This window comes from Zosterops lateralis (assembly GCF_965231275.1).
Source record: "Zosterops lateralis genome assembly, chromosome: 22".
In the NCBI taxonomy this organism is placed as follows: Eukaryota; Metazoa; Chordata; class Aves; order Passeriformes; family Zosteropidae; genus Zosterops; species Zosterops lateralis.
Genome location: NC_139782.1, coordinates 413407 through 437347, shown reverse-complemented (window position 1 = coordinate 437347; position 23941 = coordinate 413407). Strand labels below are relative to the sequence as shown.

The 23941-nt window shown below is 45.9% G+C and overlaps 1 protein-coding gene across 27 annotated transcripts in view; it reads right to left on the bottom strand.

Moving 5' to 3' along the window:
• EIF4G3 (eukaryotic translation initiation factor 4 gamma 3) overlaps positions 1–23941 on the bottom strand; it is a 144439-nt gene that overhangs the window by 38287 nt on the left and 82211 nt on the right. For 14 of the 27 annotated variants that reach the window (XR_014591614.1, XM_083877068.1, XM_083877058.1 and 11 more), the window contains 6 exons: positions 23599–23778; positions 22497–22611; positions 19072–19172; positions 16275–16397; positions 11524–11659; positions 5430–6251 (listed from right to left, as the gene is read on the bottom strand). Coding sequence is in view for 26 of the 27 variants with exons in the window: in XM_083877068.1 (XP_083733194.1) it covers positions 5430–6251; positions 11524–11659; positions 16275–16397; positions 19072–19172; positions 22497–22611; positions 23599–23778 (1477 nt within the window). In the remaining variant the exon portion in view is untranslated. The remainder of the gene's footprint in view (positions 1–5429; positions 6252–11523; positions 11660–16274; positions 16398–19071; positions 19173–22496; positions 22612–23598; positions 23779–23941) is intronic. The other 13 variants (XM_083877071.1, XM_083877078.1, XM_083877073.1 and 10 more) reach the window with 3 other exon arrangements.

Below are 23941 nucleotides of genomic sequence, written 5' to 3'. Positions count from 1 at the left end.
GGAGAGGAAGGGCCAAGCAGGCCCAGACTGCAACATGGCTTTGTCTCTCACAACTGGGATCAGCCTTTACTGCTGGTCCCAGCAACTCCTGACATCATGGCAAGAACAGCCCAGTTATTCTCACTATCCTGGGGCAAAACCAGGGCTGGGAATGATCTGTGTCCATGCACGTGGTAATTTCTGGAATTCAGCAAAGCAGAGATCTAAGCCAGGCTCCTCAGTTCCCTTGATCATAAAACTTGCTAAAAATTCAGTGAAAACTGAGCACTTTTCAAAGCACTGTTTTCAGTCCTCTGGTTTGTTGATGTCACTTGCACACTTTCAGGGGTTTCTCCAAGAAGAGATTAGGTCTGCAAAGCAACAACCTTAAGCTTGCCTGAGCCAAGTAATTTAACTGATCAATACCAAAGCTTTTAATCTGACAGAATTTCACTCCCCTCAAACTCAAACCACGGAAACCATCCACAGTGTAAAAAGTACGTTTCGTTTTTAACCGCACAGAAATAAACTCAGGGGTCACGGATTTGGTGCTGGCAAACGTCTGGGGTGTTTCCTTCCTTAGCTGTCAGGATGTGAACATTACCGCTGCTCAAGTATATATTCTTTCCACCTTTTCTTGGCAAAAGTAAGCTCTGTAGAGGCTGCAATCCTGCCAAGCCTCCCAAATGAATCTTGTCTTAAATCCCACTGCTTCCATCAGCCCGGGGGTTCTGCAGCTGGAGCAACTCCTGACCATGTTGTGGAGCTCCCCAGGATGGATCTCCAGAGATCTCTGGAGATCTTGCTCAATTTCCCCCCCTCTTAAAGTAGCAGACACCAGATTTCTTTTTTTCTGTCAGGTTCACATTTCTGCTGCAGGAGCTCAAAGGAGAATTTGCACTGACCTGAGTTTGGGTGCCAATCTTCCCAAACCCCAAATTCAACAGGACAACTGCATTATTCATCTGAAGACGGACCTTTATCTGTGAGGCTATAGAGAAATACAAAGTAATGTGTCCAATTTGGCTCTTGGAGAGAGACAACTCGGGACACTTCTGATCTTTTCCGTATTCCGGTCCCCGACTTGAACTTCATGTGGTCTCCAATAATTTAATTTTTGCCCAAATGCAGTTTCATTTTTGCCACCGTTCACACTTTCAGACCTTGTTTTCAGCTCATTTAATTTTTTTGGAGAAGGGACTCCAGAAACCCAACCAACACTCTGAGCTCTTATCACAACTTACAAAACCAAGGGAGATAACAGGAGTGACAACACAGATTTACTTTAGGATTGGAAAGAGGAACAAACCCTTAATTCCAGACTATCCTGGACATCATTCCCAGTGATAACCCCACCACTGCAGGGATCTGTTCAGCAGGCCCAGTGCTCCCTCAGCCCATTTTTCCAGCTGTGTCATATTCCCCAGTGGAACATCTTCCCACTGGATTTAACCACCCACGAGCTCACGGCCCATCCAGCGGGACATAAGGCCTCTCCTCTCTGATGTGGTGCCAACTGTGAAGCCTAATTAATACCATCTCTTATATTTTTATTTTATTTCCAAGATGCCATGGAACACCAAAGCAAAGATTCACCACTGCCTTCCAGCTCATGGAAAAGAAAATATATTCCACTGGTTATAGCAGCAAATCAAGAAAAAGGTGACAACTGATTTATGTTTCTGCCTCTCCAGGTTTTGGTGCTGGAGAAATTTCTCCAAGGTATTTCCAATTACAGCCCAAGTTGCTTGTTACAGCCTTCCCAGCTCAGAAACTCCAGGACTCACCACAGCTGGACTTCTTAATACAGAAATATCTCTCACAAAAGAGCTCTGGAAGAAACAGCTCTTTGAATTCCATGTGTGTTAAGTTCTTTCAGCTTCCTGTGTTCCGAGGAGTTCTGTCTGGGACACACATCAGTCTCTTGTTTTCGTCTTCGCTTCTTGTAAGTGCCATGATAGAATGGTGACATCAAAGGCCTTAGGTCTCTGGCAGCACCTTCTGCAGAAATTCCACTCCAATAACAAAACACTTTTCCCTGTTTCATTGCCTGGAAAGTGCTGGTCCTTCACTGTAGCTACAGAAACCCCAGAATTTAATAAAAAGCAACAGTCATTGATGACTTTTAGGGTGATGTTTTTAGTGTGGATTGGAGTGCCCAGGTCCTCTCTTGATAATCTATTTTTCTCCTTGTAGAGCAGATGAGGAGGAATTAATTATTTAAAAAGCATATGCTCTTGCCCCTTGCAGGTTAACAGTTCTGCCTGTCCTAAAAACTCCAGGCAAAAATTTCTGAAGAGGCAGGAACACAACCTGTGCCCTGAGAACAGGGGGAACATGTCTCCTTTGGGCAGATGCTCAGAGCAGGAACACAGTCAGCAGCAAGAAAACACCCTTGGGTACAACATCCTACACTGCTCAGTGGTTTAATGCTCTGAAACTCACTAAATCTTCCCCAGTTCACAGAGACACACAACCAGTGATGCTGATGAGCAGGGAATGATGATCTGGTGAATTACAGACACAGAGACTGAACCACTAAAACTGTCAACTTCGCTGTGAGGGTGTTCAGAGTAGGCAAAATTCAGTGTAAAATAAAACAAGGGTCCTCCAGTAGAATCCCCTGGACTTGGAAATCTGGTAGATACCTAATGCCAGTGGAAAAGGAGAAGTGGAGGTTCCCCTGGATCCCCACAGGATCAACTCAGCTCCAGCCTCTCCCTGCAAACACTGACAAAGTTGTTTTGTTGAGCTGTAAAAAATGAACTGCTGCAGGATACAGATGTTTAAGGGTCTGGATATTTTTTTTTCCTCACCATAGAGCTCGACAGAGCAAAAAATCCAAGTCTGGTTTCCCAGACTGTTGGACAGAAGGTGCATCCTGTAAATACTGCAGGAACAGGCAAATCCCTTTGCTCATTCCCGAAAAGCTGCCACCTCCAGCGCAAAATATGGAATCCACCCGGGAGCCTCAGCAGCGCTGTCCCAGCAGCTCAGCAAGGAGGGGATGAAGGTCTCATTCCCAAAACCAGGCAGGCCAGGTTATACCTATGAAAAGGACATGCAGGAGGAACTACTGCAGGTATGAGATTATCCCGAGAGGTCCCAGCACTGTCCAGTCAGCCTCACTCAGCTCCCTTTAAAGGGAAAGCAGGGGGATGATTTGTGGTCAAGCTGCTCTGTAATAAAAACACCATTCTTCTGGAAACCCCAAAGAAATATTGCTCAAAGTCACAGAGCTCACTGCTACTAGCATGCACCTGAGAAGTTTCCCTTATCCCAGGTTTAATCCTAACTCCAGAGATCATTAAAAAATTTGGGCCTTTAGTCCAAGAGAAACACAAAAATATAACCCTTTCTCCTTGTTCCTGAGGGTCAGCATCTGGATATTCCAGTGTGTATGGCAGACATGCTGTTCCTCATTCCTGAATAACAGGCAGCCTCGGATGAAGTTATTTCAATCTCTCTCTCTCCAAGAAAGAACTGGAAAATTATTGCTGAAAAGAAGGCTGGCAGAGAAACGCAATAGTTTGGGATCATTAAACCAGGGGTAAAGCACAAAAAACCACTTGGAGAGCTTTGTGCCTTCTTTGAAGCCCTGAGCTTTTAACAGAAATCTGAGATTCAAGTCATCTTTTACATGACTTGAGAACTCCTTGTTTCCGTGTTGCCAAAGCCAATGGCTTGGCTAATGTGTGCTCTGCAGCATAATGACATTACAGCATTAAAATTAATCTTCTGCATAATTAAAAGTCCAAACACTGTAAGTAAATTCTTTGTAATTTAAACTACAAGCCCTTACAAAGCCACGAATAACAGTGCAAGCTGGAACCTGCCTGTGCAAAACCTTATTTACTGAGTCCCATTTCCCCTCTCCTTTGTAAGGAAACTAATTTGGGTTATGAAGTAGCTTGGATTGAAAGGCCAACAAGAGCAGTGAAATGACCCGAGTGAAATAAAAATAGAAGAAGATTAACAGGAAAAAATCCTCATGGTCAGTGTAGTAAAGGGATCTTTCTTCTCATCTTTGATACTGGATTTTAAAATCAGCATTGAGCATCACACAAACACAGAGCAGGGCCAACCTCAGCCTTCCAGTGCATTTAAGAGCAGAGCCCAAGATTTCTGAGCCCATTTCCCATTTATCAAAAAAAACCCAAAAAAACAACCAGCCAACAAAACACCCCTAAAAAAAACCCTGTATAGGGTTATGTTGGTGTACAGGGTAAATGTTACTTTAAAAAAATGAAATCAACAAAGATCCAAATCACAACCGGCTGTTTGTACTCTTTGTCCAAGCTTTACAAAGTTCCAAGGAATTTAAATAACTGCAGAACAGGACATAGAAAATGTGACACATGAAATGCTATAACACTGCTGGGTGTGAAGAACAGCCCCCACCACACCCCTCCAAATACAAGTAGTTGATAATTTAACTGCTTTTCCACAATTTGATCTCCAGGAATTCCTGCAAAAAAAGCCATTTATCCATAGGAGACACAGAGTGTTAAAACCAGTGCCAAACCAGAGATGTGGCAGGGCTGAAGCCAAAGGCAGGCAACAACACTTGGAGAAACAGGCTGGATTTTTAAAGGCAGTTGCAGAAATTGCAATTTTAGTGAATTTTAAACTGTAAACTGCAGAATTTAAATTTAAAACTGTAAATTGTACATTTTGCTTACATGTGACTTTTGCAAATGAAAAGCAAAAGCACCACTAATGAAGGCTGGGCAGGTAGAGGTGTGTGACACTGAGGTGGCGATAGGGTGTGACCGAGGTGGGTGATACTGGTGTGACACTGGTTGTCAGTTGTTTGGATGAGTGTGAACAGTCCATTTCATTTTCCCACATCTGGGAAGACCATGACACATTTTTACAGCTGGAAAAGACCCCAGTTCAGCAGTTCTGGAAATCAGTGGCTCAGGGGCTTCCTCCCAAGAGCTTCAGGGTCCCAAATGCAGAGCCACAGGCCTTTGGACCAACTGCTCACCTCGGGGGGAACAGAAGCTGCGGCTGCCCCATCCCCGGAAGTGTCCAAGGCCAGGTTGGACATTGGGGCTTGGAGCAACCTGGGATAGTGGAAGGCGTCCCTGCCCATGGCAGGAGGTGGCACTGGATGGATTTAAGGTCCCTCCAATCCAAACCATCCTGGGATTCCATGAAGAGCAGTGTGCTCTGCACTCCCCCTCCACCAGCCCTGTGTTGCCATGAAAGCTTGAGTCCAGCCCAGCCTGGGACACACATCCAAGTCAGTAACCAATTATTGAACAATCAGGAGGGATTTCTATCCCTGTCAACAAAGATCAGCATTTCACAATCACAGCAACCACGAGGCACCACCACACTTTTTTCTTTTGCAGACAGAAACAGAAGCATCTGTTGGAAGAAGAAAAAGCCCCTTTCCTTCATCTTGCAGTTCACTGCATGAACCCACAGGGCCCAAAGCTTACCTGGGACAGGACTCCTGCTCAAGTTCACACTCAGAGCCTCCCGGCCCTCCTCCAGTTGTCCATCTGTTTCTGTCTCTTCCTTTTCAGTATCTTTTACCTCTTCGCTTAGAGTAGTTCTTGTGCTCTCCTCTCCTTCTAAATCTCCCTCGACAACAGGGATGGCACTTGGAGACAGGAGAGGAGGTGGAGAAGGAGTTGTAGTGGTAACAGCAGCAACAGAAACCTGAGGGGACGAGGGTGGCAGGGTGGGAGGAGGGGAGGGAGCAGTGCGAGGAACACTGGGAGGTGATGGAGCGCTCTCCAGCTCCGCCGGGGGGGGCTCGGGGGGCTCCAACTCCACAGTCAATGCTGCAGCTCCTGCCTGGGCCACCTCTGCCATGAGTTCAGCCCCCACAGCCCTGGTGCTGCTCGTGTCGCTGATGACACTGGGCCCGGCCAGCACTGGCACCGGGGCATCACCAGGTGATGGTAGTACACTGTTGGGCTCAGTGCACACCTCAGCACTGGGCTCTTCTGCAGGAGGAGGGGCCACTGGCTCCAGGCAGGCTGTGGCACTGGGTATAGGCATCGCCTCCTCTCCAGGGAAGGCCAGTTCACATTTGTCCTCCAGGTCAGCCGTGGGCGGGGTTTTGCTGGACACGGGGACAGCTGTGACCAGAGTGGCCGGGGCTGGCAACGGAGCATGAGGAATTTCTGGTGGGGTTTCCACTGAGGTGAGGGCCTCAGTTGTCTGCCCAGCTTGATCTTTCTTCCCCTCAGTAGGTTCTGATCTGAGGACTGGAGAAGGTGGTTTTAATACTGGATCTGGTTTTGGCTTCTCTTCTGGGAAAGGAGAAAAAAACCATTATTGCCAGCAAGGCAACTCCATGTTCCTGCCTGGTGCCTTGGCTCCCTTGGTTCCTATTCCTGCATTCTGCCAAGGAGCTTTGAGGAAGACACCAGAAGCCCCTGCACCTCACTGGGAATCCAAATTTGAAAATACAACCTCATAAGAGACAGATCTGCAGATGGACTCACTGCAGCCTTCCAGCACCTAAAGGGGATTTATAAAGCAAGGAGAGCAACTTTTTACATGGACAAAGGGGAATGGGTTCAAGTTTAAGAGGAGAAATTTAGATTAGATGTTTGGAAGAAATGTATCAACACAACCCCCAAATTCTGGTGCAGAAAGAAGTCCCTGCACTCATCCCATGATCAGCAACAGACTTGGTGATCCCATGCCTGCCATGACCGTCACAAAGCTCCCAAAGCTCTGCTGCAGCTCTACAGCTTCCTACTTCTTTTCTACAAAAGTATGAGCCATTATAATTTAGGATCTTGCAAAAACACTAAACTCCCTCAGGACACTGTTACACCAGCAAAAATAATTCTGGAAAAGCCAGAGGCACAAACCTGCTCTTCAGATTAGGAAGTCAAAGGTCAGAACCAACTCCAAATCATCAAAATTCAGGAAGAACTGAACAGGTTTGGATCTGCTGGATTTCCATTTGGAGCTCATTCAACAGCTCAGCTGAAGGGAATGTGTTTTTGAAGGAGAACCCATCTGAAACTACTTGGACCATCAAATCACACCTTTAGGAATAGCTGGAGCAAAAGTGAACTCTGCTTGCAGCTGTCAGCAGCCCCAGCAGCATTTCAGCAGCCCCAGCAGCATTACAGAGGCCCGTGGCCAAAGCAGTAGTTTATCAACCTAATGAGGCACACCCAGGGACATGGCTTTGGAGGAGGATGATAAGTGAGGAAAGAGATGGGAAAGAGTATCCCAACAGCTGATTTCGATTCTGGAGGCTCTGTGGAAGAAAAAGGATGTGGGAACTGGTTTGGAAAAAGAAAACACATCACCTCCGATTTCTGGAACATCCTTTTCAGGAACTCCTGGAGCATTCCTGACATTTTCAGCTTGCTATAAACAACTGCCTGGATATTCGCTCCCTGAGTCAAAGGACAACGCTCAAAAAAACCACCCCAACCAAATGCATTTGAAGTGTTAAGAAAATAATTCTGAGAGATAAAACCAGCACAAATCCACAGCTGGGTTTGAAACCAGAGGTTTCACTCCCTTCCTTCAAACCACACCTTGTCTGGCCAATGTTCTCATCATGGATACAGGCTGTGTGTGCAGAATCCCAGAGAAAAGCGATTTGCGGAGAGATTTCAGGGAATGAGGAGCAGATTTGGCTAATGAGAAGCAAATCTGAACTTGAACCCCCATCCCAGAGAAAAAATCTCCAATCCTGGCAGAGGAGGACTCATGCCTGCCAACTGTTACAGAGAGTCACATGAACAGCTCACAGTTGGAGAGGGAAAACAAAAAATCAACGCAATTCATCCCAACTGGATCAAATCCCTCTTCCTAAATATGCTGAGATCATTCCTCGTGCTATATTTAGAAAGTATTTACAGGAAGCACCGGCTGCTCCAGGGGAAATATCAAGAGATATTTTTAAAAAATTTACTGATAAATACAATTTTTGCAAAATTATTCCTTAAAGATTCTTTCACATATCCAGGGGGACAGACTCTGCAGCCTCCTTCATGGAAAAGCCATTGCTGGGCTGCTGGGTGGTCCCCCCAGTGACACAGATTGGCCAGGGCAGTGGATGAGGAAGATTTTACTAGATATGGGAATTTGTTCCTGCTCTGTGGTGTTTATCTGACAATAACTGCTGGGCTCACTGCCATTTTTCCATCTTTTGTCCTGATGCAAACACTCATGAGATGGCACCAGGACTGACTCAGTGTCAGCAGAGGGGCTTTGGAGCTTTCCAAACTCCGGGATCTGACACTAATCTGTTTTCCACAAACCATGTTGCACATTCTCCATGTCCGATGCATTGCAAGATTTGAAAAGAGGTCTGAAAAGAGGATAAAAGAGGATTATACTTTTCCAAACATCCCCCTGAACCTTTGCAAGTGGAATAAATGTGGGCAGCTCTGAATCCATGCAGTTCTATCCCACTGCACCTCCTGCACCAGCCTGGCCTGCAGCCAGGCTCTGCAGGCTGAGCCACTGGCTTGACCTGGATTCACAAGCAGTATCCTCCCCTCTGTCAGCCTGCCTGGTATGGACACATCAGGGGCACCTACAGGAACCAGAACTTGCACCTGAATAATGTGATTTTTCAAGATATTATAGTAGCAATTCCTGTACCCTGTCCACTGGAATGTATCCCTGCCATGGCAGCAGGATCAGAATGGGAGGAACTTTAAGGTTCCTCCAACCCAAACCATTCTTGGATTCGACAAAATGCCAAAGGATTGCCTTTAAAAAAACCAACCAAGGATATAAATAATGCAATCCCAAATCCAGCCTCAGGAATGACTTCCAGACCAAGCCAACAAGGACTGCAGAGCCTGGTCTGCTAGCAGAGCACATGACTCCGATGCTGAGCCTGATCTGAGCCCAGCGGACTGACCAGGTGCTGCTCATAGAAGCAGTTGCACAAGTAGCACTGGGTGTCACAGAATCACAATGAAAGCCTGATTCCAAACTTCAACGGCTGAAATGGGCACAGGAGAGAAAGGGCACAGGGATGATCTGACACGCAGAATGAACTTGGCAAAGGGGACTTCAGAGAAACAACGACACTGCTTTTAATGAACACTTCAGCCGTGCAGCCCTATCTGTCACTGCTTTTGTTTTGGAGGCAAAAAACCCCCAACATCAAAATAAAAAATAATTTTGATACCTTGGCATGTGTTTCTGAACAGACGTGCCCCCCAAAAGTCATTAATTCAGTTTAAATATTATTAACAGTATCTATTAATTACTGACACTAACCCCTATGTTGCTCTGCCTGCCCCAGCCATGGCTAAGTGTTATTCCAGGGCTTTCCCTGCAGTGCTTACATAAATGTGCTCTTTAGCAATTTTTGGACTGGAATAAATGTTTGACTCTTTCTGGGATGTAGCAGAGATAAACACAGGGAACTCATTGGTGTTAAACCCCAATGAATCCCTGCTTTATGTTCAGACCAACACTGTCAGAGCTGTGTAACTAAATAAACACGTTTACTTCCAGTTTACTCACAGCTGCCTAAAAAGGTATTAAGTGAAAGAGAGAAGGGTAAGATCCATTTGTCCTGGAAATCCACATTTTCATACACAGAGATGAAATACTGTGATGGAAAGTGCTGGATTTTAAGAGACCAGAGTTCAAGGAGGTTTTGGTCATATGGTTTAGTGATAGGTGCTCCTGTGAGGAGCAGGGAGTTGGACTTCATGATCCTTACAGGTCCCTTCTGGCTGGGGACGTTCTGTGATTGCATGGCTTTACAGCTCAGGCCCAGCTCTGTCCCCAGGGCAGAGTGCCTGGTTCGTAGTGCCACCAGCTGACCATGTGGTGTGCTCAGAGGATGTCCCTGGCAGCAAGAGGGACTTGGGAATGTCGGCAGAGGGGACACAGACAGCTGTGCCAGAGCTGGGCAGCACCAAATAGCCAGGGGAGCTCAGGCAGCACAGCCACAGCAGAGCCAAAGGACATCAGACCCACCCATGTTCACCTTGTTCAGGTGACACTGAGGACGAAGGTTTGCACCAACATTTAGACAGAGCCTAAGTGGGAGATGTCCCATCTTTAAGTGGGAGATGGGACCAGATCAGCCCCAAAAGGTCCTTTTTCAACCTCTTACAACCAATTTCTAGACACTGCAGCAGTTTAGAGGCACAGCACTGGAAGAAGAAAACCTTGAGGTCCATGCTGTGGCTGTAAGAGCAACCCCAGGGACACTGTCCTTGGCTTCCCAGCAGTGACCGTGCTGCTCTGGGATCAAGGACATCTGCAGCACCAGAAATGTTGGTTTATCCTGTTTGCTAGAGCTGTGCTCCTCTGGGACTTGGTTTTCCTCTAGCAAACCTCTCCCAGGGAATACACAACAGGACAAGAGGAAATGGCCTCAGGTTGTGCCAGGGGTGGTTCAGGTTGGATTTTGGGAAAATTCCTTCATGGAAAGTGTGGCCAGGCACTGATCTGGGAAGTGGTGGAGTCACTACCCCTGAAAGTGTTAAAAATGTGTGGATGTGACACCTGTGGCCATGGTTAGTATTGAACATGGCAGTGCTCGGTTGGACTCGAAGATCTGGAAGGGCTTTTCCAACCTTGGTGATTCTGTGATTCTAGATACTCTGAAATAAAAATCTCAGCACTCCAGGACTTCCCTGCATGTGTTGCTCCAGGCAGAGCCCAGGAGGCTGTGATGCCATTGGTAAAACTGGGAAGCAAACAGTGGTGTCAGCTCTGTACCTCAGTACACATCCTGCTGCTACACATGAGGAACTGCAGCTTCCAATAGCTGCAAATTCCAGTGTGGGAACAGCCTGCGCCTGCTCTCTGGCCTCCTGGGACAATTCCCTGAACAGTTTTTAAAATCTCCCTTCCAATGTTTATTATGGAATATCCTGAGCTGGCAGTGACCCATAAGGATGATTTGGTTGATCCTTATGGGTCTGAGTTGGACTCAGGCCAGAGAGTCTGGCCAGAGTCCAACTTCTGGCCCTGTGCAGAGACCCCAAGGATCCCATCCTGTGCTTGAGAGTGTTGTCTAAGGAAATGGAATTTTAAGAAACTTTTTCCATCTGTGCTATTTTTACCGAAGTCAGCAAAATCTGCTATGGGTTTTACAAGACACTAGGCACACTAATGGGTTTTTTCCTAGTTAATTTTGCCCATTCCTACAGGACTGGACACACGAGCAGCTCTGAGGAAGCCGTACGATCCTCTCAATCCATGCCATTGCTGTGGCTAATTATCGAAACTATCCAAAGCCTCTCTGGCTAAACTGTTTCCCTGACAACGTGCTGGTTTCTGGAGGATGGCACTTGGGTGAGAGGAGTTTCATCCTTCTGTGTGCTTTGAAACAACGTTTAGGACACAGAAGATTGAAGACAACTATTTTTAACCAGTTCCATATTAGCAAATTCCAATTAACTGCCTTAGCAACACACTTAAAATGTTCCACTGGAGGAAGAGAAGCTCCTCCCCTCCTATTTCTGCTGCCTGCTGGTCTCCCTGTCAAAAATTTTCCAACTAAAACAAGAAAGGAGGGGAAAAATAAACGATTCAAAATAATGAGGGAGGAAATCTCCATGAACCGACCTTGTTTGGAGGCGGGGGCCACGGTGCCAGGGGTGCTGCCAGAGGGGTGGGAGCTCTCCACGGCTCCAAATGCCGTGGGAACGGGCTCGGGGACCTGGCTGGGCACCTGCTGGGTGGGAGGGACAACAGGGTGAGCCTGGGAACATAAAAACAGGAAGCAAAGACAAGGGGGAGATGAGACAGGGTGGGATAGAGAGGAGAAACCAAAGGCAGGGAGAATAAAGAGAAAAAAATAAGGAGAAAATATACACAAGGTCAATTGGATAAATCCAAAAAGTTCATGGGAAAGGGAGGGAAAGGCAGCAGGAAAAGGAGAAAAGGATGCTAACTGTTAAGAACAGCAAGGAAGGGACAGCACAGCACCATTATACACATGCTTTGCTCTCCCAACACTTCTTCCAGGAGCTGCAGGAACGCTCCTCCATGCAGGACACACACCAAGGCTCCTGGATCTCTCTGTGATTTAAGTTCACTCCTGGGCCTTGACTCCTTTTTCTACTGATCCTTTATTTCAACCCCCTTAGAGATTTAAATCTCTTGATTTACTCTTCTATGCATTTATCAATAGCTGATGTGTGCAGCCCTGGATGAATGCTGGACAGATGTATCTGCACACATGTCATTCATTATCCCAGTAGGAAAATCATCCCAGACCGGGAGTGGTTGGATGAAAAAAATCCCCCAGCACCGCCTATAAGCAGCCTGGGGGGTGGGACCTGCAGGACAAGAGGAGAATAAAACCAGATGGACAACAATCTGAGGGAGAGCAGGAGGAACAGATTCCCAAAGAATGTGGACTGAGATTGTCTGTATAGAAGAACAAAACAAAAAGGCCTGCAAAGACTGAAGGAAGATGAAGGAGCCCCAGCCTGTGGCAGACACATATTTTAATTATCTTCCACCAAATACTCACTTGTGTTCAAGAAAGTTTGATAAAATCCTTTGTATTTAGTCTCAGAATTTAAGGAAGACCAAGTTAGTGCCCCAGACTTGAAGGTGAGACACTTGCTGGAGTGAACACAGACAGGGCAAGGCAGCTGGTCACAAAATCCCCTTAGACACACAGCGAGGGGACCAGGATCAGAAGAAAATGGCGCTAAATTTTAATTTCCTACTCCCAAGTGGAAAGCCAGACAACTCTCTGCAGGTGTCTGCTCTCACCCTGTTCTACATCCATGAACTTCTCTGAACATCCACAGGAAGAGGAATTTTTAATCAATCCAACCACAGCAGAGTGTTCAAGACTTGGGTGCCTAATTCCTGATTGCAGACATGCTCTCAGAAATTCATGCAGAACTTATTTCCCTATAAAAAGGAATGCTCTAGCAACCTGCTTCTCTTCCTGGGACTCTGTTTTCTCCTCCCATCTCCAGCTTTTTGCCTATTGCATCTGAACACTACAGGATAAAGAAGGAATTATCTCCAAGACACTACTTTTCACCATCTCAGAAAGACTAGGAAAAAGCACATCTGGAAAAATTAGAATGAGGATTTAAGTGGGGGTGAAGGGTAGAAGTTTTATTTGGGATTGCTCCTCTTTTCAGGAATGAGCCTGACAGATTGACTGGAGAATGGATGAAGAACTGCAGCCCAGCCTCCAGCCAAAGGGAAGAAGCCAAAGAAAACTCAGCTTTACAAATGAGCAGGTTTCAAGAACATTTTCTCCTTGCTCTCACTGATCAGGATTTTCATTCTGTAAGAAAATTTATGAATGAAATCAGTGTGGAGAAAGGAAACTGTGATAAGAACCACAGGAACCTAAGCAAACCAATTAAGACAAAACCTGTGAGCCCAGAAACTTCTTGGGTCAGGAAATGTATTTCCTTAAGAAATGTGGAAACCACTCATTTATTTTGTGGGAATGATATTGCAAATGAATAAATAGTCGTTACGCACTGACTATTGCAGCTGCAAAATGGAGCATTTAGAGAGTTTTTAGGAAAAAAAATCCCACTGCAAATTGCTCCCCTGATCTGTGATGCTCCAAAGGTTGCTCTGGGTTATTCTATCCCACCACAGCCTGGACACTGAGCAAACACAAATTCACTGAGACTTGGAAGAGTTTGGCCAGGAAAATAAGAGCATTCACTTTTTAAAAAGTGATCTTCTGTGAAAGCCAACGCTGAGGAAATACCACATTTAGATTCTGGCCCTGGGTTTTCTTTCTCTTCCCAGCAAAAAACAGAGTGAAAAAAGTGTCCTGCTAGAAATGGATAAATCATATCTCCATGTACCTCCAGTTTCTCTTGCAGGAATTTTAAAGCACTTTGCTTACTCAAAAGAAATTAAAATACACTGCAGAGGCACGGGGACACTCCACCCAAAGCACATTTTGGTCACCACCTCTGAGTAAAAGGTACAGAAATGGCTGAAACCACACAGCTCATCTTGGCAGCAATCTTGGCATCTTCTGCACAATTCCAACAATTTTCTGATGTTAAGCATAATTCCAACAATTTTTTGATGTTTAGCACTTAACCTACTGAGAGAAAAGGGTGCTTTGGGCTTATTTTCTGGGCAAAGTTTTAGTTTATTTGCGTCAGTTAATAGTAATTCAAATCTAAAGAAAAGAATCAAAATTTGGAAACTATAATTATTATAAAAGGGTTTCTTTTTCAAATGTAGAATTTGGAACAGGGCCCGGTCTCCAGCACTTCTGGAGGATGTTTCTTCCTTTGTGTTTACATCATTTAAATAATGAGATAACAGATTCAGAGAAAGAAGATTTATGAGAATTTGCCATAATTCTAAAAATCTCATTGGACTGGGAATCACTTTGATGCTGCCTTGTCAAGCCCTGAGGCTGCACATTCATATTTTTGAGTGCTCAAGCAGGTGAAATCTCCCCAAGCACCCTGGTGAGCAGTTTGGTCCAGGGGGTGAGCAGTTTGATCCAGAGGGGGAACAGGGTTTGATCCAGGGGGTGAGCAGGGTTTGATCCAGGGGGTGAGCAAGGTTTGGTTCAGGGGGTGGAACAAACAACAGCAACTCTGCTCCCCCTGCACTCTCCCAGGAGCTGCCCCAAGTCAGGAGCATCTCAAAAGTTATGGCTGAATACTGAAAATTTACTGACTCGAGCCTGTTCTAAACAGTACCACCCCCACAACTGCAATTCCTGAGCACAGTTATTAAGGCACTATTTAATTTCACCCAAGACATTAAACGTGCTCTGAAGACTTGATTTAGAGAAGCTGTTGGGACAATAATGTTGAATTTCCTGGCTTAAGTGGGCTTAAATTTTCAGTTATGTTACACTAATGAACTTATCCTGGTGAGCCAAATTTCAGAGCTCTTCTGTGATTACCAAAAGTGGTTCCAAGCACCTAATCAAAAGGAAGGCTGGATATTAAACAATAGAATATTTGCATACCTTGGAGGAGATGACTGGACATCACTGCTGTGCTCTGCATATACATTACAGCTGATCAGAATTCAGGCCTATTAACCTCCTCTTGAAACACATTTATTTCCTTCTGCTTGACTTAATTGTAGTGCCTTATAACAGATTTCAGAATGCAAGAATGATCAGGTGAGTGCCTGGATTCACCGCACTGTGCAGGGATACCATGGGAAATCCTGGCTGGTTCCAACTCTTCCCACTTCCAACAGGGAAAGTCGGGTAGCAAATAAAAATGGGGAGATGATCTCACCAAAATTCTTCCCATATTTGGCATTTCTACTGTCTTCTTGAATGGAAAAAAGTTTAACTGGTGCCTTGCTGTTGCTTATCCTCGATGGGGACCAGAGCACAAAGCACAAGTGGTGCCTTCAGAAGACACAAGGATTTGACTGAGTTGGGAATGGCTGAAAGCTGAAATCCTGGTCTCAGGGAGGGGTCTCTAGGCCAGGCTCTCACTTCACCTCAATGATCCCAGTTACATCTCCCTGGAATCCTGTGCTCCTAACTCCAGCATGAGTGCTCCCAGACAGGGTTGTGCTCCTGCCTCAGCACAGGATTTTCAGCAGAAAATCTACTCCCAAATGGAGAGGAAAGAAAGATTCAAGCTCAGGAAAAGCTGTTTCACCTAAAAGCTGCCAAAAGCTGGCGACAGCTGACAGGTAAGAACATGGAAGAAGAAGAAATCACATCCCAGCACCAGCTCTGCTCTACAGCCCAGCCATCACCTGGAAAACTTTCCTAACCTCTAACCAGGGACCTTAAGGGCTCGGACTCAAAGGTGTACGCCAAGAAGGTATTTAGGAGCTACAGGAAATTATTTGGAATATTTATAATTTTTCTGTCATCAGAAAAATGCATTTTTAAGTTTGCCCAGAGAACAAATGTGGGATAAATTTATTACAGTTTTCTGAGAAAATTCCTGAGCTCCAGATCTTCTGGTGACTCTCAAACCACTCTACAAAGGCAAAAAGAACAGTGATGCAACTGAAGGTCTATAATCAATCACCTATGTGACACAGACTTTCCTCAGGTGCACAATACTTAACAGACACCTCCTTTCCACAGATATTTTGGCTCCTCCTTTAACACTGAAATGCTGAAAAGCTCTGAAAATCTACTGCCTATAGAAAACCAGGGAGAGGGAATGTGCAGCAGCACTGAGGCTCCACATCGCTAAGGACTACTAAGAATCATCAAACTTGGGAAAAAAAAAAAATCACTTAAGAATATTAGAATATTGATAATTTAGGAGCATCCAGGTCTCTGAGATGGTCAGAGGTGTGGTTGGAAGCGTGAGGGAGAGGCACAGCAAGGCAAAGGTCACAGGGGGAGGAATGCAGCCCTTCCTTACCTGAGGTGGAGTTGGGGTGGAGGTTGGTCTGATGATGGGAGGGGTGGGGTTCCTGCTGCCCCCTCCAGACATGATTTCTTCTGTTATGTCTTTGCCTCCCTGGTTTGGATCCCGGATTCGGATCTACAGGATTGAAAGAATTGCAATAATAACAAAGGAACAATTCCCACAAGTGTTCCTGCTACTGCTGTCCTAGTGGAGAGCAGCATGGGCAGCACATGCTCCCACCACACCCAGCAGGAGATGTTCTGGGATGAGCTAGTGCTGAGCAGGAACACTGAGATGTGGCTTGTTTCCATGGCTTGGAATGCATGGCATGTCATTCCTTCATCAACACCTAATTTAATCAAAACCTAATTTAATCATCAACCACACCAGTTCAGCCTAAATATGTGCAACCCTGTAATTCAAAATATTGTCTCTGCTGCTGGAACGAGAGTTTCCTGCAACTGAGAAAATTTGGGAGACAGTTTGGGTACAGGGCTAAGCTTGCCCAGTAGTGGAAAGGGCAAGAATGGAGAAAAGGCTGTATTTTAGCCCAAAAGGAAACTCTGTAATGTTGCCAGCCCAGCTTCTGGGAAAGGGGGAAAGCAAACCAGCAAATAGTCCCAAGCTCCACCAAAAGAGAGGGAATCAAACAAATACTGAGTGGAGGAAAGAGAAACTGAAAGCACAAATTCAGGTACTGTAGAACTCTGCAGCATTTAGGAAAAAAGTGGGATTTTTGAGTCTCTTCACAGCTCCAAAAGGGGAGGAAAAAAATTTTCCAAAATAAACCACTCCAAAACACTCATTGAATCCTCAATTGACACTTGAGCCAATCCGTGTCCCTGAACAGGGGGAAGAGTCAGGATGTCTGGGATAATGAGAAACAGAGCTTTTCATCTCCAGTGTAAGAACTGGAGATTCTGAATAACCCTGAAGACAGTTCTGTGTATCTGCCCACTTTCTCCAAAGCTCTTGGCTGAACTAGAGATTAATTCCATGCAGAAATCCAAGCAAACAACTCCAAGCAAACCAAGAGACACCATCACCCTCCCCAGGGCAGGGGTTCTGCTAGAAACCACCTCTAACTGTCCCATGGCAGGGGGAGGGAATGGTCTTTCAGGTCCTTCCAAGCCAACCCTTTGGGGATTCTGGGCTATAAAATTCTAACTGCAGAAGTGTTTTGTGATTTACCAAACTCAGTTTGGTGGGACAGTGGCTTCACTCTGGGTTGTGGACACACAAACACACACACTGTGCTCAAGATGTTAGGTGTGGGCTTCTCTTATTTTTGTTGGAGTTTTTTTGCTAAAATATTTCATTAACTACAGCAACAAGGACCTGAGAGCTCGCACTAATTCCTGCCCTCTCCTCCCACTGACACAGAACCAATGGCATTAAAAACAAGATTTCCCTGCCTGGAAGTTCGTAGTACTCAAGTACTCAACTCATGGTTGATGTGGGTATGAGCACATTATACATTTGACTTTAATTTTTCTCATTTCTCCAGTTGCAACACCAATTACCAAACTGAAACAGCATATTCAGAGGGAAGCATCTCGGGCATGAAAAATCCCTTTTCTGCCTCAAAGAACGCAGCTTGGCTGGCATGGAACTGCCTTAATCCCAGCTGAGTGTGTCTGATCAGCTCTGCATTTCAATGGCATCAGGGATCTGGGAATGTCGTGTTTGGGATGCTGAAAAGAGACTCCTGGAGACTGAAGAGGTGACAAAAAGGCTGCTGAGAGCAGCCACCAAAAAGGCCTTTCCTGCAAGCCCAGCTAACATGTTGTTCAGTTCTTCCGGTCTCCCAAATCAAGTGTCACCCGAGGTCATCCCCGAAACTCCAAACATGCAAATATTCTGTATTTTGAGATGTGTCCAAGTTCCTTTATTATTTTCTATCCCCAGGAAACCATTCTTTTACTGTTTCTGAAACACTCACACAAATACTGCTGTAATTTCCTTTTCAGTCCTTTACAATTGATTCATTCACAAGTTCAAACCCACATCATCTTTTCCTGGTTAAACCCTACATTCACCCCGTATACCTTTGGGGTTCCCCACCATCCACCTGTGGATGCATTTAAATTCCATTCATCTGCCTCTCTCAAATTCCCCCCAGTGAATTAGAGAGGGAATGTGCCCTCCAAATCCATATCCACTTCAATTATGTGGTCAGGTTCTCTCAAGCCTGCAAACATGTCCACAACTTACTGGTTTTCCACCTTTTACAAGGCATAATATTCAATAATTTCTAATTTGTCACTTTAAACCAATTCCCAACATTCTCCCAAGTTCACTCATTCCCACCTGGGTTTTTGGGAACATTCTAAGCAGCAGCACAGGTGAGGATTCCAGGCTTGAGGAGACCATGCTGCTTTTGTTTATGTTTATTTAAAACCAGCAAAATTATTTTCCTTTCTGATTGGCTGACATGTGACAAACTCAGAGAGGAGAGTGCCCATAGGAAAAGGGAAAATAAGGCACCATTGCAGCACTGTGCAATGTTTAATTACACTTAATCTCTTTGGGAATCACAAAATGACTGGTTTGGGATGGAAGGGACCTTAAAGCTCATCTTAAAGGATGGGCAGGAACACCTTCCACTGTCCCAGGCTGCTCCAAGCCCTGTCCAACCTTGCCTTGGACAGTTCCAGGGATCCAGGGGCAGCCACAGCTTCTCTGGGCACCCTGTGACAGGGCCTCCAGTGAAGGTAAAGCTCAGGTTTAATCTTCAGAACATTATTCATGTCCTTGTCCCTCCCACCCAGAACAGACGCTGGGTGAGTCCCCCAGGGCACCGACTCACCGTTTTCTTCTCTCTCTTGGCAGGCGGTGGCTGCTGCTGCTGTGTAGGCACAATGATGGGTGCAGACTGGTACACGGGCTGGCTGGGGTAGAAGGGTGTTCCTGGGGCAGCGACACAAACCAGAGGCACAAGGTCAGCCCATGACAGAAAACCAAGCGCTTCAGAAGTACAACTGGCCAGAACTTCCAACACCCATCTGGAATGCTGTTTACTTGGCTCCACTTCCACTAAACAGAAGCTGATGCTCCATCAAGACAAGAGATTCAGTCACTATTTCTTATTTCATTTCCATGACCAAAAATTGGCCATGTACACTATCAATATCTGAGATGCTGTGAACACCACAGAGGCACTGCAAGACCATCCCTGGACTCCTCTGCCTAACAAACAGGAAGGTTTTCTGCTGGGTTTGCTGCTGATTTATCAGGGGGTTTCTGCCTTTGTAGAGAAATTCAGTCTAACCAATACAAACTATTTGCCAGGTCAACTGCAACCTATTTGGAAGCATAACCAGAAAATTTAATTACGAGCAATGTTCTTCTCATACTGCAATACACAAAAGCACAACCATGGTGATTAGTGCAGAATTACACCATGGTGCTGATCACATTCTTAACAGCCAGTATGGTTCATTATGGTTTTCTCAGTGGAATGAGAGTGGCTCAATAAATAACCAAGTGCTTTAAGACCACGCCAGAGATCAGGGTGGCAAAAGAGAGCTGCCTCCTGCCCATGGATCAGGTGTCAGGGGAATGTGTAAGGTGCTGCTGGGTGCTTTCCCTTCCAGGCAGGGATGCTGGATGAACTCTGGCGAGCACTTGCCTCTGTGAACAGAGGCAAGCACTTGCCTCTGTGAACAGAGGCAAGCACTTGCCTCTGGCGCAATCTGATCTTTTCTTCAGCTGAACTAACCTTTAACTGGGAATGAAAATCCGGATTGTGCCTGTAACCCAACCAGGAGGTCACTGGATCTCAGGCAAAGAGTGAAATCCAAGAAAGCAAATTAAACCAGCCCAGCACAGCCTGATTTACAGCTTCCAAGGATGCATTCCTCCTGCTGAGAGCTGGAAAGTCCCAGCTCGGAGCAGGCTCCCTGTCTGCATCCTCAGAGTGGGAACTTTTTCCTGTCCAAGCAGAGAGCACTGCATGGCATCAAGGAGCTCAAAGTGACACTCCTGAGTGGGCTGAATCACTCAAGAAATGTCTCCTTTTGAATGTCAGGGTCAGCAGAGCCACTTCAGATCTGGCCTCAAAGGCTTTATCAGCATTTCTGCAAGCTGGGAATCAAAAATATTTGCCCGGAGAAGCTATGGCTGCCCCTGGATCTCTAGCAGTGTCCAAGGCTAGGCTGGACAGGGCTTGGAGCACCCTGGGATAGTGGAAGGTGTACCTGCCCATGGCAGGAGGTGGGACTGGGTGGGCTTTAAGGTCCTTCCAACGCAAACCATCCTGGGATTTCATGATTCTATGAACCCTGCTGATGAGCAGGTGTCCAAGGAGAGCCAGGGTAAGGTGAGGGAATAGGAGGATCGTGGGATCCTGCAATGTGTGAATCCCCTTCATTTGTTCCCTAGAAACCAGATCTAACCACATCACCTGCAACGTGATCCCGGCTGGAGAGGCAGCTCCATCAGAACTCAGGGAACAACTCTCCCTTTATGAAAAATATTTTAAAAACCTAGATCCTGAAAAGAGTAACTTCTGGGAAGAAACAGCTTCTGTGACAAGCCAAGAGCATCTGCCAGTGCCAGACTCTCTGCTCTGCTCCGCTCCCTGCCTTTGATCCCTTCCAGTTCTCCAGCACCCAACTTTTATTCTTCCTCCTACTCACTGATCATTTCAAGGTCTTTCCCAATGTTCTACAGAAATCCCCTGATATTGGAGAATGATAAACTGCAAAACTGAGTTATAAAATTGCACTGTCCATCTTCAAGTTTTGTCTTCCATTGTATTTTCCCTCATCACCTTCTTTAGGTTCTGCCAAACGGCAATGATTTTGATATCCAGCAGCCATACTGGCTTCAAACCCCATGGTTTATGGAACAGGCACTGCCAGCAGCATTATCCATGCCTGGACTGTAGATTTAGCTGTTCCCCGAACAAGGCAGCACCTGGTGAGAGGTTAAGCATTCCCAGTCCCTATACACAGCAAGGGAGGGACAGGAGGGAAAGGTGGAAAAGTACAGGCAAATCCTTGATGAAACCCTCCCTGCCTGGAAAACTCTGCAGGACAGAGAGCTCTGGCTTCACCCACTGATGCTCCACATGTGCAGCAACCTAAAGCTGGGACTGAAAGATTCCAAAATTTTTCTGCAAAAAACAAGGTGCTTCCAGGAGAGGAATGGAGCTGGAAATGAACCTTTTCCTAATTACAGGAGTGAAGACAGAAAAATGGCACTAAGCAAGCAGGAAGTAAGAAAACAGACTTGTAACAGCACAAAAACTGAGGAATACTGGGCAATTCCCTCATCTAGTGGATCAGATTTGAAGAATCATTACAATATTTCTTCTGTTTTCTCTACTATCAACCACCAGGAAGTAGTTGCCCTGTAATTACCCTCTCTCCTATTCTGAAATTGGATTACCAGGTTCAAAGGCTTCATGGTAACCCTTCAGTAATTCCCATGAGTTCTACATGGACCAGACAAATAAAAGAAGGAAAAGACAAAAAATAAGAGACCTTTCTGAATGATGCACAAGGAAGCTACTGGGTTTTTCACTCCTTCTAAAGGGATCTATGTGTGTGAAGAGCAAACTGCAATTGTGCCACGGGAGCAGGGCTGTTACTGTTCAGCCTGGAAGGCAATCAGTCATCCCAAGGCTCCAAAATTCCACCAGAGAATTCCCATGGGAGGCTGACAATATCTCTGCCCTGAACAGGTTGCAGAATATGAGTGGGCAGGGAGCAGTGAGTGATCAAATGCATGAAAAGGCCAAGTTTTGCCTATGAAGAGGTCTCTTCCACTGGACTAAATTACCTTTGCAGCATCAATCCAGGGAAAACCCACATAGATTGTTCTTATCCCCCAACACACGCCAAACAAGAAATGCTGGGATAAGAACTGTTAACCGCTGTTAACTGTTAATGCTGGAGCATTCCTAGGGCATGGCACAGTGAAAACCAGGACTGCCAAAAGTACGCATAATAACTTAATAAATAATAATGATTGAGCAGGGACTAAAAAACAGCCCCATTCCTGGTCACAGGTGATCCTGGGCAGCTGCAGCCTCTCCTGACACACTCACACAAACAATACTCTGGGATTTTTCAGGAGTGAATAATCAGGGCTGTGACACCACCAAATTTAGCAGCTATGCAAAGTTCAAACAAATGCTAATCCAGCTTGTTATTATAAATCTTCAGCTTGACAACAGAAAAACACACCAAGAAAAGACTCTGTAAGAACTCTCCAAGCAGAACTTACCATAGGCATTGGGGAATTCTCCAGGACCTGGGCCTGGATAAAAGGGTCCTGGTCCTGGTGCCTGCACAGGATATTGCTGGGGTGGCCCGACGTACGGGGGGCCACTGTGACGATACTGAGAGGGACAAAAACAACCATCACTGTACAAAGACTTGGGCAACCTGCAACTGAGCCCCCCCAATCAACAGGGATCTGATTCTCAAGCTGGTTAGTTACAGTTTTGGGAATCACAGAATCATGGAATTGTTAAGGTTGGAAAAAACCTTTAAGATCACTGAGTCCAACCATCAACCAGCACCACCACCAAGTTCACCACTGACCATGTCCCCAGGTGCCACATCCACATGTTGTCTGAACACTTCCAGGGATGGGGACTCCACCACTGCCCTGGGCATCCTCTGCCAGTGCCTCACAGCCCTTTCCATGAAGGAATTTTCCCTAATATCCACCTAAACCTCTCCAAATGTTAGTGTCAAAAGTAAAGTAAAGCCAAGACAGGGAGGACACAGGAGCTGAGGTAGAACAGAGTCACTCCCCTGACTGCAGCACCACTCCGTGTTATGAGGCCCAAGGTTCTGGAGTGCCTGTGGATTTATTAAGGCAAATTAGGTATTTTTAAAGCACTAAACATTTTCCAAGAGCTTGGTTTCCTAATGTGTTTGAGGGAGGCCTGAAAAAGGTGATTGATTCCTACTGCCTCCATGCACAGAAGAACAAAGAAAGGACAGAAGCTGAACCACAGAATCATGGAATCATTTAGGCTGGAAAACCTCCCTGCAATCAACAAGTCCAACTGTTCCCTCAGCACTACCAAGCCCACCTCTAAACCGTGTTCCCAGATGCCACACCCACAAATTTCTTGAACACTTCCAGGGATGGTGACTCCACCACTGCCCAGGACAGTCTCCGCCAATGCCTAAACATACTCTCCATGAAGGAATTTTTCCCAGTATCTAATCTAAACCTGCCCTGGCACATGATATGCAACTACAAGCCTGATTTCACAGACACAACTCCATGCACTCCTGGCAGGTCCGGAGACAACCCCCACAAGAGCAAACGTTGCTCTGCAGTTCCTCAGGTGCCTGGATGCTGGATTTACCTGTGGGATACAGTACTGGGGGCCCTGAGGCATCGGGTAGGGCATTGGCAGGTGGTTCACCATCATTATGTGCTGGTTGGTTTGGTACACGGCAGTTGGGGTCTGTGCTCCGGGACGGATGGAGGGGCTGCTGTTCTGGATGGTAGCTCTTGGAGGCTGGATCTGAGGCCTCTGAAAAAACTAGGAGAGGGGAGAGAGAAAAGAAAACAAAGAACCGGTCAGACTTTCTGGGAAAGAATTGAAAATATCCTTACAATATTATAGTTACAGTGTTAGTTTCCAGGGGTTGCCACACTTTCAGAAAACTGCAGGACAATCTGTGTTTCTCTGTGAACAGCAAGGC